At 35.7% G+C, this 10721-nt stretch overlaps 1 protein-coding gene across 4 annotated transcripts; it reads left to right on the top strand.

The window, feature by feature from the left end:
- LOC101507570 (RNA polymerase II C-terminal domain phosphatase-like 2) lies at positions 1-10257 on the top strand. 4 transcript variants are annotated; one of them, XR_003471874.2, is made up of 17 exons: positions 1-587; positions 690-1157; positions 2490-2700; positions 2958-3115; positions 3204-3274; positions 3354-3459; positions 3594-3680; positions 4559-4700; positions 4792-5147; positions 5250-5307; positions 6329-6459; positions 6542-6595; positions 7347-7443; positions 8173-8333; positions 8454-8555; positions 8944-9002; positions 9782-10257. XR_003471874.2 is itself a non-coding variant. In XM_027332541.2 (16 exons), exons 1-16 carry the CDS (start codon positions 315-317, stop codon positions 9819-9821), a joined length of 2472 nt encoding a protein of 823 aa, XP_027188342.1. In that variant the 5' UTR covers positions 1-314; the 3' UTR covers positions 9822-10257. The 4 variants fall into 4 exon arrangements, 2 of the variants coding, with proteins under 2 accessions (XP_027188342.1, XP_073222194.1); XR_003471875.2 differs by having other exon boundaries at positions 8433-8555; XM_027332541.2 differs by lacking the exon at positions 8454-8555.
- Positions 10258-10721: the final 464 nt, after the last annotated feature.

Below are 10721 nucleotides of genomic sequence, written 5' to 3'. Positions count from 1 at the left end.
CATTTTCAAAATCGCAGACTCAAGAGAGAGAAAATTCCGAGACTGCAAAAAAGAGAGAGAAGAAAGAGCTACGAGACTTTCGATAGCGAGAAAGAAAAAAATAGTGAGAACTGAGAAGTGACTCTATCAGTATCTATAACGAGAACTTGAGAACCAAAAACGACACTGTCAACAATGTCGTACACGAATCTACACAAACCTCTCATTTTCTAATCACTTTCAAACAAAAAAAAAATTAATTCTCATCGCCGCGTTTGCCCCCTTTCCTACGTCGTTTTCGTTTCCGACGACAGTACTAAACTACCGTGTACGACATGAATCGTTTAGGGTTCAAAACTGAGGTATTCGAAGGCGACGTGCGTTTAGGTGAACTTGACGTCGTTCCGGTAACCGCTTTTCAGAACTTCCGATTCCCAAACAACGAGATTCGCATCCACCATAGAACCTTCAGAAGTGAGCGTTGTCCTCCTCTTTCGATTCTTCAAACTGTTTCCGCATTCAATGTTCGATGTAAACTCGATTCCTCACTCTCCGTTGAACAACCGTCTTTAATCAACCTTCACGCTTCGTGTTTCCATGAAATGAAGGTTAAGATAACCAAAAAACTCAAAATTCTCGTTTCAAATTTCATTATTATTAACTGAATTGTTCTAATTTTGGTAATTTTGGAAAATTGATTTCGTTTTTAGACGGCGGTGGCGGTGGTTGGAGACGAGGAGCTTCATCTAGTGGCGATGCCGAGTAAGAGGAAAAAGTTTCCGTGTTTTTGGTGCTATGCTGTTCCGGCGAGACTTTACGATGCGTGCATGGCGATGTTGAATTTGAGGTGTCTTTCGATTGTGTTCGATTTAGATGAGACTTTGATTGTTGCGAACACGATGAAGTCCTTTGAGGATAGGATCGAGGCGTTGCGTAGTTGGCTTTCGAGGGAGACTGATCCGTTGAGGGTGCAGGGTATGTCTGGTGAGCTTAAGCGTTATTTGGAGGATAGGTTGTTGTTGAAGCAGTTTGCTGAGACTGATTCTGTTGTTGATAGTAACGGAAAACAGTATCAGGTTCAGATGGAGGAGGTGCCGTCTTTGTCGGAACAGAAAGTTCTTCGACCTGTTGTTAGGTTGCAAGATAGGAATATTGTCCTCACTCGAATCAATCCTGAGGTTTCTATTTATTTATAGTCTTTTATATGAAAGTAATATCCCCTTTTTGTGTGTGTGTGAGTTTTAATTTAATATAGTTTGTGATTAATTGTTTTTGAGTGATGGAGAGTGAGTGGTGGTAGATGGATTGGAGAGTGCCTGTTAGTGATTGGGATCTATAAATTGGCAAAGACTTGCATCGATTTATCTGATAGATGGTTAGGAATTGATAGTGTTTAATGACAAGGACTAATGTAGAACTAGGTAGATAAGTAGAGTCTTCTATAATTAATTTTTTTTTTTCCGCCAATAACCCTTTTTTTCTTCATGTTAGTTCGTATTTATAGTTGGTTATTTCTAGCCTGAATGGCCAGATTTCAGAAGTGAGATGGAGGTTCCTTCCTGCATCCCACAAACAGCAGAAGAAAAACCCTGTTTATTTTTTAATGCCCTTCTTGTACTTGTCTTCAGGGCACTCACAGCTGAATTAGGAATGACAAGGACTTTATGCTGATATTTTGGCTGAATTAGGAATGCATTGTTAGGAATGACAGCAAGACTAGACGAGATAGGAATGACAGAGAGAGAGAGTTGGGGTAGCACCTATCTTAGAAAAGATGGTGAACATTCGGCTTAGGTGGTTTGAACATGTAGAGTGGAGACCTGTAGATTCTATAGTAAGGAGACTAGATCAGATAGAGGGTATTCAAATCGTTAGAGACAGAGGAAAACCTAGAAAAACTATAGAGGAAGACCTAGAAAAACTATAGGAGAAACTATAGAGAAAGACCTAGAGATTACTGAGTTGGATAGATATATGATGTATGACGACATAACATTATAGCATTGTTTGATCCATGTAGTTGATCCTCCTTAGTGGGATAAAACTTGGTTGTTGTTGTAGGAATGCATTGTTACCAATGTCAAAATGAAACTTAAGAATGAATGGCATATTTTTCTGTGTTATGTTGATGTTGTACAGTACTCTTTCTGGCAGCCTTGGATTACAAGACAAGAATTCTAATTTCTAATTTAGGATCCCAAATGAGAAATGTGGGCTAAATGGGCTGTTAGCACATCAACAACCCCCAAACCCAATATGCAGTGGGTTATGTTGTTTTTAATAGACAAATGTTAGTGATATTTTGTTAGGTGGATGGGGAATTTGTTAGCTTCTTAGAACAAACCCTGGATCTCCTTCTCAATATTCCCGCAACAGAATAAAATGTGAAACTAGCAATTTTTCTATGAATTTGTATATATGCAATGTAGTTGCATATAATTGTTAGCTGTGTTTGGTATAATTAAAATATGCTTAGGATTTTGAATCTAAATTATTGTTTCTTCACATAGATTCGTGATACGAGTGTACTAGTGAGGTTACGGCCTGCTTGGGAGGATTTAAGATGCTATTTAACTGCAAAAGGACGCAAGCGGTTTGAAGTGTATGTTTGTACTATGGCTGAAAGGGATTATGCTTTGGAAATGTGGAGGCTTCTTGACCCAGGGGGACATCTTATAGGTTCAAAACAAGTCTTTGATCGTGTAATTTGTGTCAAATCAGGTATTGCTCCTATTATTTATTTTGTGTTTGAACGTTCTTTGATGCTTTTTACATAATTTTGAGTAGAACATGTATTGAAATCTTATCATCATTTTAAACCCAATTTTTTCCTGGGTTTTGTTGGTTTTTATAACATATACAAGTTGTTCAAGTTTTCTGTTCTATACCTTGTTTTATTATGTTGTATTGTTGATTCTTATAATGTTCAATTTCTTCTTGCTGTTGTTGTTTGTGTGTCTTTATGGAACAATTTGCAGGCTCCAGGAAATCTTTACTAAATGTTTTTTACGATGGTATGTGCCATCCAAAAATGGCAATGGTGATTGATGATCGTTCAAAGGTTTGGGAAGACAAGGACCAGCCCAGGGTTCATGTTGTTCCAGCCTTTACTCCTTACTATGCTCCTCAAGCAGAGGTACTGGCTTATGTATACTATTTGCAAAAATTTATTTTCTCTCTAACTATTCTGGATTGAGAATTCATTATGTTTTTTCTCCCATTAGACAGCCAATGCTGTCCCAGTTCTATGTGTAGCAAGAAATGTTGCATGCAATGTCAGAGGTTGTTTTTTCAAGTAAGTTATACAATCAAGTATTTTATTTGCTCAAACATGCTTCCCCTCTACGCCTTTAATTTTTTGTCCCTGTGCTCAGAGAATTTGATGAGAATTTTTTACAAAGAATTGCGGAAATCTTCTTTGAAGACGAGGTTGGTAGTTTACCTCATCCTCTGGATGTGAGCAGCTACTTGATGTCCGAGGTATTGGATTAGAATAAATGTGATTCTTAATTCATTCATGATTATTAGTCAACTGTGATTATGTGTTTTCATTTTGACTTCGTAGATGCTTGTTTATCTGCTGGTCTAATATTGACTAATCTACTGGATGGCAGGAGATGCCAAATGGTAATGCTAATGCTAATGCCCCCATTAGTGAAGGAATGGGTGGTGCAGAAGTTGAACGCAGGTTAAACCAATCTGTAAGTGCATGTTTGTTTCAACATTGACAATGGACATTCACAAGCAAAATTATGTTTCCATGCTATGTGGGATTTGACTTCACAAGCAAAATTTTGTTTCCACGCTAAATGGAATTTGACTTTTTGTTTGTTTTATTGTTTGAGTACATTCACGAGCAAATTATGTTTCCACGCCAAATAGTTCTTGACTTCTTGTTTGGTTTGTTATTTGAGTCTTTTAGCAAAACTTGGTTTGGCTCCAAAACGTTGGTTGACATGGAAGTAATAGAGCTGTTGCTTTTTCCGTTGGAGTGATTTCACTTACCATTATTGTTGTATATGGCTATAGAAGGGCTACAACACTATAGTATAGCAGAATTTGAACAAACTGCTATTGTTCTACGAATATCCAATTTAGTACGTGTTGTCAAATAGATACTATAGTGGGGCGTTGCGGAATTTGAACAAATCGTTATCTTCCGCAATCGCAATTGATAACACTGCTTACAATTTTCCTATCTACCTGCTATACTATATTATAAAACTCGCAACCTTTTCGATAGTATTGCATTCAAATGTACTTTCGATAAGTACCATCCATACAAATTTCATTTTGTCAAACATATGTTTTACAAGAAAAGTTCCCAAATATAAATCAGGTCATAGCAAAGCCACTTTTTGCAAAATGAGGTGCAATCAAACTTAAAGAGTGCACACTTATATTCAAACCTACCCTAAGTTTCCATGTTTGTAGCAAATCTTGGTGGAGTATTCTGTATTTCTTATACTGTGTGTTAGTGATGAGTGTTCAGTGTTCAGGCCTGTAGTAGTTTTATGTGCATGGAACATTTGTAGATAATACAACAATCCTGGTATTTTTTATATGTTATTCTTTTCAGGATGATAAGCTTTCTGCTGATTTAGTAACTCGACCTATGGCAAACAGTGTTGAGTTCAGACATGAAGCCTCTCAGCCAACTGCTGGCATGATTCCAAATGTCACTGGCACTGGATCTTCAAGACCCCTGATTCCTTCTCAGAGTATTGAACATTTTATGTTGTTTTGTTTGTATATTGCGGTTTTGAAAATTTATGCTGTCTTTTAATAATATCTTTCCCAACCTTGTCTCAGAACCTGGTTTGCTTGGACCTCCGGTCAAACCTGACAGCAGTTTTATTGATCGTGATTATGACATGAAAAAAGGGCTATTAACTATGAGGCATGGTCCAGATATAAGAGGTCAAAGTTCAGCTGAACCCCCTCTGATATCGAGGCCACCCATTCCAGCATACGGAGGCTGGTTAGTAGAAGATGATATAAGCAACAAAACTCAGACAAATAATTTTCCTTTTCCATCCGCTAAAGAATCTAATGTGGTAAAGTCTGAAAAGCTTCAGGGGCAACCAAAACCATTTTCTCATAGTATGTCAGTTTCAGCTACCAATGTTTCACTCCCACAAACATCACAACAACTTAAGGCTGAAGAGGTTTGTATAAGAATGTCACATTGCTTCCCATTTTTAACAATGAAAGTGTTGTCTTGATTACTCTGAAGTTGCCTGTCCTGAAAATGTTGCTTATATATGCAGGCAACTTCTGTATCTGATTTTCAGAGGCAGAATATTCCATCTAGGTCTCAGCTATCAGGTATAGCTTGTTACATATATTCTTAACATATTTGTGAGTTTTTGAATCTTATCTGATATTGTTGTCAACAATGACCAACTATGTGATTGTAAATAGAGTAATGGGTCATTTCTGCTTTACTTGGGCTGTTTAGAAAATTTTTACATGATTATTTAATGGGTTTTGCCTTGGAATTACTAAAGTTTAGATGTATCCTTTAAACGATCAAGTGCTAAATCTGAAGCAGTGTTTATTTTTTCTCATACCTGTTCAATTTTTTCAGTTTAACCTATGGTTGTATTAATGATTAGTTTAATACTTTTCCAGTTTTCTGGTCTGTTTCACCCGTTGATCTTTCAACTATTCTTATTTCCCTCTTCGTCTATTGTAAATGTAAATGATGCAGGAGCAACATCTTTTATTTGTTTTTATATTTGCTTCCGTTTGGCTCACTATATTTTAAGTAGTCACCTGACCGGCATAGGGCCTTTTTGACGAGGTTAAGACCTTTAAGGCACCATTTGGTAACTGGGTTAGAATAGGACACAACATAAGTATGGTTTTGTTCCATTTTTTTTTTTTTTTTTTTTTAAATAAAACAAAACTGGATGTAAGTTTAAGAAAATGGTGCATGTTAATTCCACTGAAGGGTTGGAACCAACAAAAACAAATCATTGTGTTCCATTTGTCAGCCCATCAAACATTACCTAGGGTTTGATTGAACTTTGAAAGATGGATCTGGGCTTAATAATATTGTACTTAAAAGTTCTGTGAGGTGAATAGGTCCACGTGTATTAGCATGTATTGATGCATGGATGATCATTTGGGGAGGCCTGAATTTTGTGCATTTATGAGATCTTCCCCCATTCTTAATTCATGTAATTTTTAAAATTTTCCATTCAATTTTCTGTCTGATTTGAAGAGCTGGGGAAGTGCAAATAATTTGTACAAGCTTGTTTTTAATTTCATTAGCATTTTATTTTCATCTGCTGTGTATAATAATTGATGTTTTGTGTTTTCTTATGGAACAAACTCCCTGCAGATGATGAGATATCTCCAAATCATGCATCTTCTAATAGCAAAGATTTTCAAAATGAAGCTGGAAAATTGAACTTCGTCCCATCTCTTTCTATTGGAGTGCTGCAAGAAATTGGGAGGCGGTGTTGCTCTAAGGTACGCATGTTTTCTGCACCCAAGTGAGCATTTCCTTCCTCTATTTTTGCTGAAGTGCATTTTGATGTATTCCTTTTAATAGGTTGAATTTAAGTCAATTGTAAGCACCAGCAAAGACTTACAATTTTCAGTCGAGGTAAGTGAATTTCTGTTTTTTTTTTAATGATTTATTATATTTCAGGCAACTTTCTACATGTGGCTAATTGTTATTAACTTTCTTGGTTTATTTAGTATGTGTTGTGTTATTGTAAGGTGCATTAGCTGGTGGTTTTTAAATTTTTTTTATGTGGTGTTTTGTAGACTAATGATAAATTGATAATGAAGAACTGAAATTTGACTCAGTGTTGTCAAATAGCAGTTATAGTGGTGGTATAATGTTGTGAAATTTAAATAAATCTCTATTGTTGTGTGATACACTATTTGGTACAAAGGGTTGTCAAATGACAATAGTAGTGCTATAACACTATAGCATAACAGAATTTGAAGAAACCACTATTTTCCATGATCCTCAATTGACAACACTGATTTGACCTGCATGATGGCGTGAGATTAGGTTTGTTTTACATTTGGTTTTAGCTCACATTTTATTTTAGATGCTTTCTTGGTTTTGTACTTTAAGAAATTTGTCATGAACTGCTTGACTATTGTTCAATGTCATTTCCTAGTTCTCTTATCATCATCTTGATTGCTATTGGTTTTGCACTCAGTTTCCTATAAAATACTATTGATTTTCTACTCAGTTTCCTATAAAAATGCTATTGTTGCCACTTTTGGTTGCCATTGCCCATCATATGTGAATGTTACGGCCACCTTAGCTTTAGCTCCAAGTACTCCCTTGTCTTTTGTTTTGTAACCTGTGTTGTAAATTGTCTGATGCCTTGGTCTAGGTACTATTCACTGGTGAGAAAATAGGCTTTGGTATGGGTAGGACAAGGAAGGATGCTCAACAACAAGCTGCCGAGAATGCGCTTCGCAGCTTAGCAGGTATGAAAAGTTGGCTCAAAGCTATCCCAAAATTGTGTTTCTGGTATATATATATATTGCTCTCGTTCTTTTAGTAGTAACGTAATGACGGGAATATTAATTGAATATAGGGATAGATATTAATAAGTTTGTCGAACAATTATGTATTTATTATTAATTGTCGCTGCATTTGGTGGTGGGACATTTTTCGTTGTTCTTTTTAATCTGAGCATGTATAGAGGATTTTCTTTTTCCTTTTTGGTGAGAGATAGCATTTCCATGATGCTTGTGACAAGCATCTGAATGTGCCCTAGCAGCACTATGCTTACATCTAGAACAGTTCCCTAATTTGTGTTGGAGATCAGTGAAATTGTATCCGTTGAAGAATTAGCATGATGAACACTTTAAGCTTATAAAAAAAATGCATGAACACTTTATAGTGAGTTCAAATTAAAGAATAGTCGTAACAGTATTTCAGTTTGTTATTAAATATCTTGCTCCATGAGGAAAATTGTTAGCTACACTCTCAGGGGTAAATTTTTTTTATTTTTTTTTTATTTTTAGTGTGGGCTTGAGGACACATTTCTCTACATAGTTCTCTGATGAATGGTGGCTACGAGCATGTTGGTTGCTCGATGAAATTAGTTTATATTTAATCTAATTTATTGTGCTATATATTATTTTCTTGGCTTATCCTTTACTGAACATATATTAAAATGGTAAACGAATTTTTGTTGTATGAAATTGCAGAGAAGTATGTAGCACATATGGAGCCTCAATGTAGAGCTGTTAATAGAGAATTTGACAAGCTTTCTCTTGGACATGAAAATGGTTTCTTGTGGGATGTGGTCAATCCGGAAACCAGTGAACTGCAGACAGAAGATGGATTACCAAGAGAAAGCGCATCTGAGGTGGGGATTTTTTATGCTTTTGATAGTTGATTTGTGACTTGTTTGATTAAGGATATAGGTGATGCTTGGATAAGGGGTAATGTGGACTTGATATTCCAGATCGTTTATGGAATTGTGTAGCATCAATGTGAAGACAATCACTGAATGGGGAGTGAACTGGCTTCACGCCTTCACGTCAGCTACTGCTGTCTTAAACAGGCTTCTTAAATTCCTACTTAAAAGGTAAGGGCTTGGTGTCAGTCCTGGTATCTACCCATTATCCAAGTACTCCCTTGTTGTCATTTCAGCCATAATGCTGTTGCATGCTTCTTAATCATTCTTGCGTTGCAATCCATTTGGGAATACAAAGAATCAGTGATTTTTACTGAGTTTATTCTGTGGGTTTAATTACTCTGATAACAGTGGTTTGAGGGGGATAGTCATGGATTTTTTACAGAATCAAATAATTGGTACTGCAAAATTCACTTAAATTGGTCGTTTTAGGACTATTTTGTTATGTGGTTTGTTGTATATTCTACCTTTGTGAAAAAGGTTGATCTACTAGATGATATGTGAATTGCTTAACATGCCATTTAGGTGTAATTATTTTTGACAATTCACTGATTTTCAGGCTCCAGATGCTCCCAAGCCCGTCAATCAGCAAATGGAAAAACGTACCAGCTTCCCAAGGTAACTTAAGATGACATTTATTGTTATTACCATGTTTTGTTTAGGAAAAAAGGGGAGGTTTTTTCTCTTATCTTGTATAGGGGAAGGGTGTGCATTTGCTTTTTAGTTTGGTTTGATTCTGTCTAGGACTGCGACTTTCAAATTTCATGTTTACTGAGCCCTGATCTATATTTTATCCTACAATGGTTCCATGCCTCCATCCAAGAGGAAAATCATTCTTCAGTTTTCTCCTTTTGTTAAATCTGAAGATTTTTTAAACCTCTAGCTTTAGTTGTAGGAGTGTGAGCAGGGACAGACCTATTCACATGCGAGTGTGGGCAACGGTCTGCACTTAGTTTTGAAAAATAAATATTATTAGTATTTAATATGCTAAAACATAAATTATATGATAAAGAAAAAACATGTAATTGATTGTGCCTCCACTATGTTTTTATTTTTAAAAAAAAGTGTTCTTATAAATAGTCTTTAAATGTATTAAAATTATGAAAGCAAACTTAAATGTCTTTTATTAGTCATATTGGTCTTTAAATGTGTCTTTTAGATAATTAATTTAGTCTTATTTTTTGCAGTCACTTTAGTCTATAACATTACTAGCAAAAGAGAGAAATTCAAAAAGGTGTTCGTGATTTTGATAAATTAAAATACTATAATATTATATGTGACAACATTTAAAAGAGATAGATGGTGCCTCCACTACTCAAAATTTCTGGGTCTGTCCCTAAGTGTGAGTATTCGGTATAATTTGTGTCTGTGCTTAATTTTCTTAGTTGTAATTTCAGAACGTCTCAGTCTGTTCCTAGCAAACGATTGAAGGAATGAAAATGTTGCCAGATGAACAAGAACTACCCTCATTGCAGAAACTGAAGAATGTGACATTCATGAGACGACATTTTGGAGGCAAAATGTTTTTATCTCTGTCCTTTGCTCGTGTAAAACCTCTAGCATAGTGGTTTTAGATAGATATGCTGAGGGGTTTCCCTTGCTAATTTCTGTTACCATAGAGAAGGGCATTTTTTTGTTCTGCCCTACCATTTTCAATGTTGTATAAGTTCGATTGAGCTACTTTTCTTCTTCTTTGTCGTTGATCCACTACTAATCCCCTGTGGTTGAATTTGCTGTGCTAGTTTATGTATGTATCTGTGGTTACAAAGCCTCCATTGTGCTTCTAGGATGAAACTCAATAGTGTACCTTCTGCCATCAGATGTTCTCCACCGCAATATTTAATACCCAAACAAACATGTTAGTTGTCGGTTTTCTCTGGGTCATTTGCTCCTTACGAATATACACAACCAAAGAAAAAATTTCAAGCCAAATAATGATAAATGTCTTAAGGACATTGTTTAATAAATCTATTGATACTTGTGTTCAATATGTTGTAAATCAAAATACTAACTTTTTCAATAATTAATTGTTTCATTTGAGATATTTGAACAATATCTTTAGGACTCGTTTGCAAGACCCCCTATTTTCGATGGGATTAATGTTTGCAAAGAGATTGCATGCGAATAATAATTTGTTTCGTTTCAATACCTTGCCTAAAAAGTTTAAGCTGAGTTGATGCATTTTTAAGGACTTGGAGTCTTTTTCACTTTTCAAGAAAAATTGCAGGCTCAATATATTTTTTTTTTTGGGTAAGGAAACAACATATAGGGCCTTGGCATCTTAGTAGTTGTACGGAGTATTCCAACAAGCCTTAGTCTTATGGATTAGTTATAAGT

The sequence above is a fragment of the Cicer arietinum genome, chromosome 3, assembly GCF_000331145.2.
Source record: "Cicer arietinum cultivar CDC Frontier isolate Library 1 chromosome 3, Cicar.CDCFrontier_v2.0, whole genome shotgun sequence".
Lineage (NCBI taxonomy): Eukaryota > Viridiplantae > Streptophyta > Magnoliopsida > Fabales > Fabaceae > Cicer > Cicer arietinum.
Note: the sequence above shows the minus strand (reverse complement) of the source record. Positions and strands in the feature narration are given on the sequence as shown.

Excerpts from the sequence above, each read along its gene's own strand:
- LOC101507570 (XM_027332541.2), top strand. The coding sequence starts at position 315 with ATGAATCGTTTAGGGTTCAAAACTGAGGTATTCGAAGGCGACGTGCGT. Across the intron at positions 3,275-3,353 it reads GTCAGAGGTTGTTTTTTCAA|AGAATTTGATGAGAATTTTT; the intron begins GTAAGTTATACA and ends CCCTGTGCTCAG. Across the intron at positions 7,444-8,172 it reads TGCGCTTCGCAGCTTAGCAG|AGAAGTATGTAGCACATATG; the intron begins GTATGAAAAGTT and ends ATGAAATTGCAG.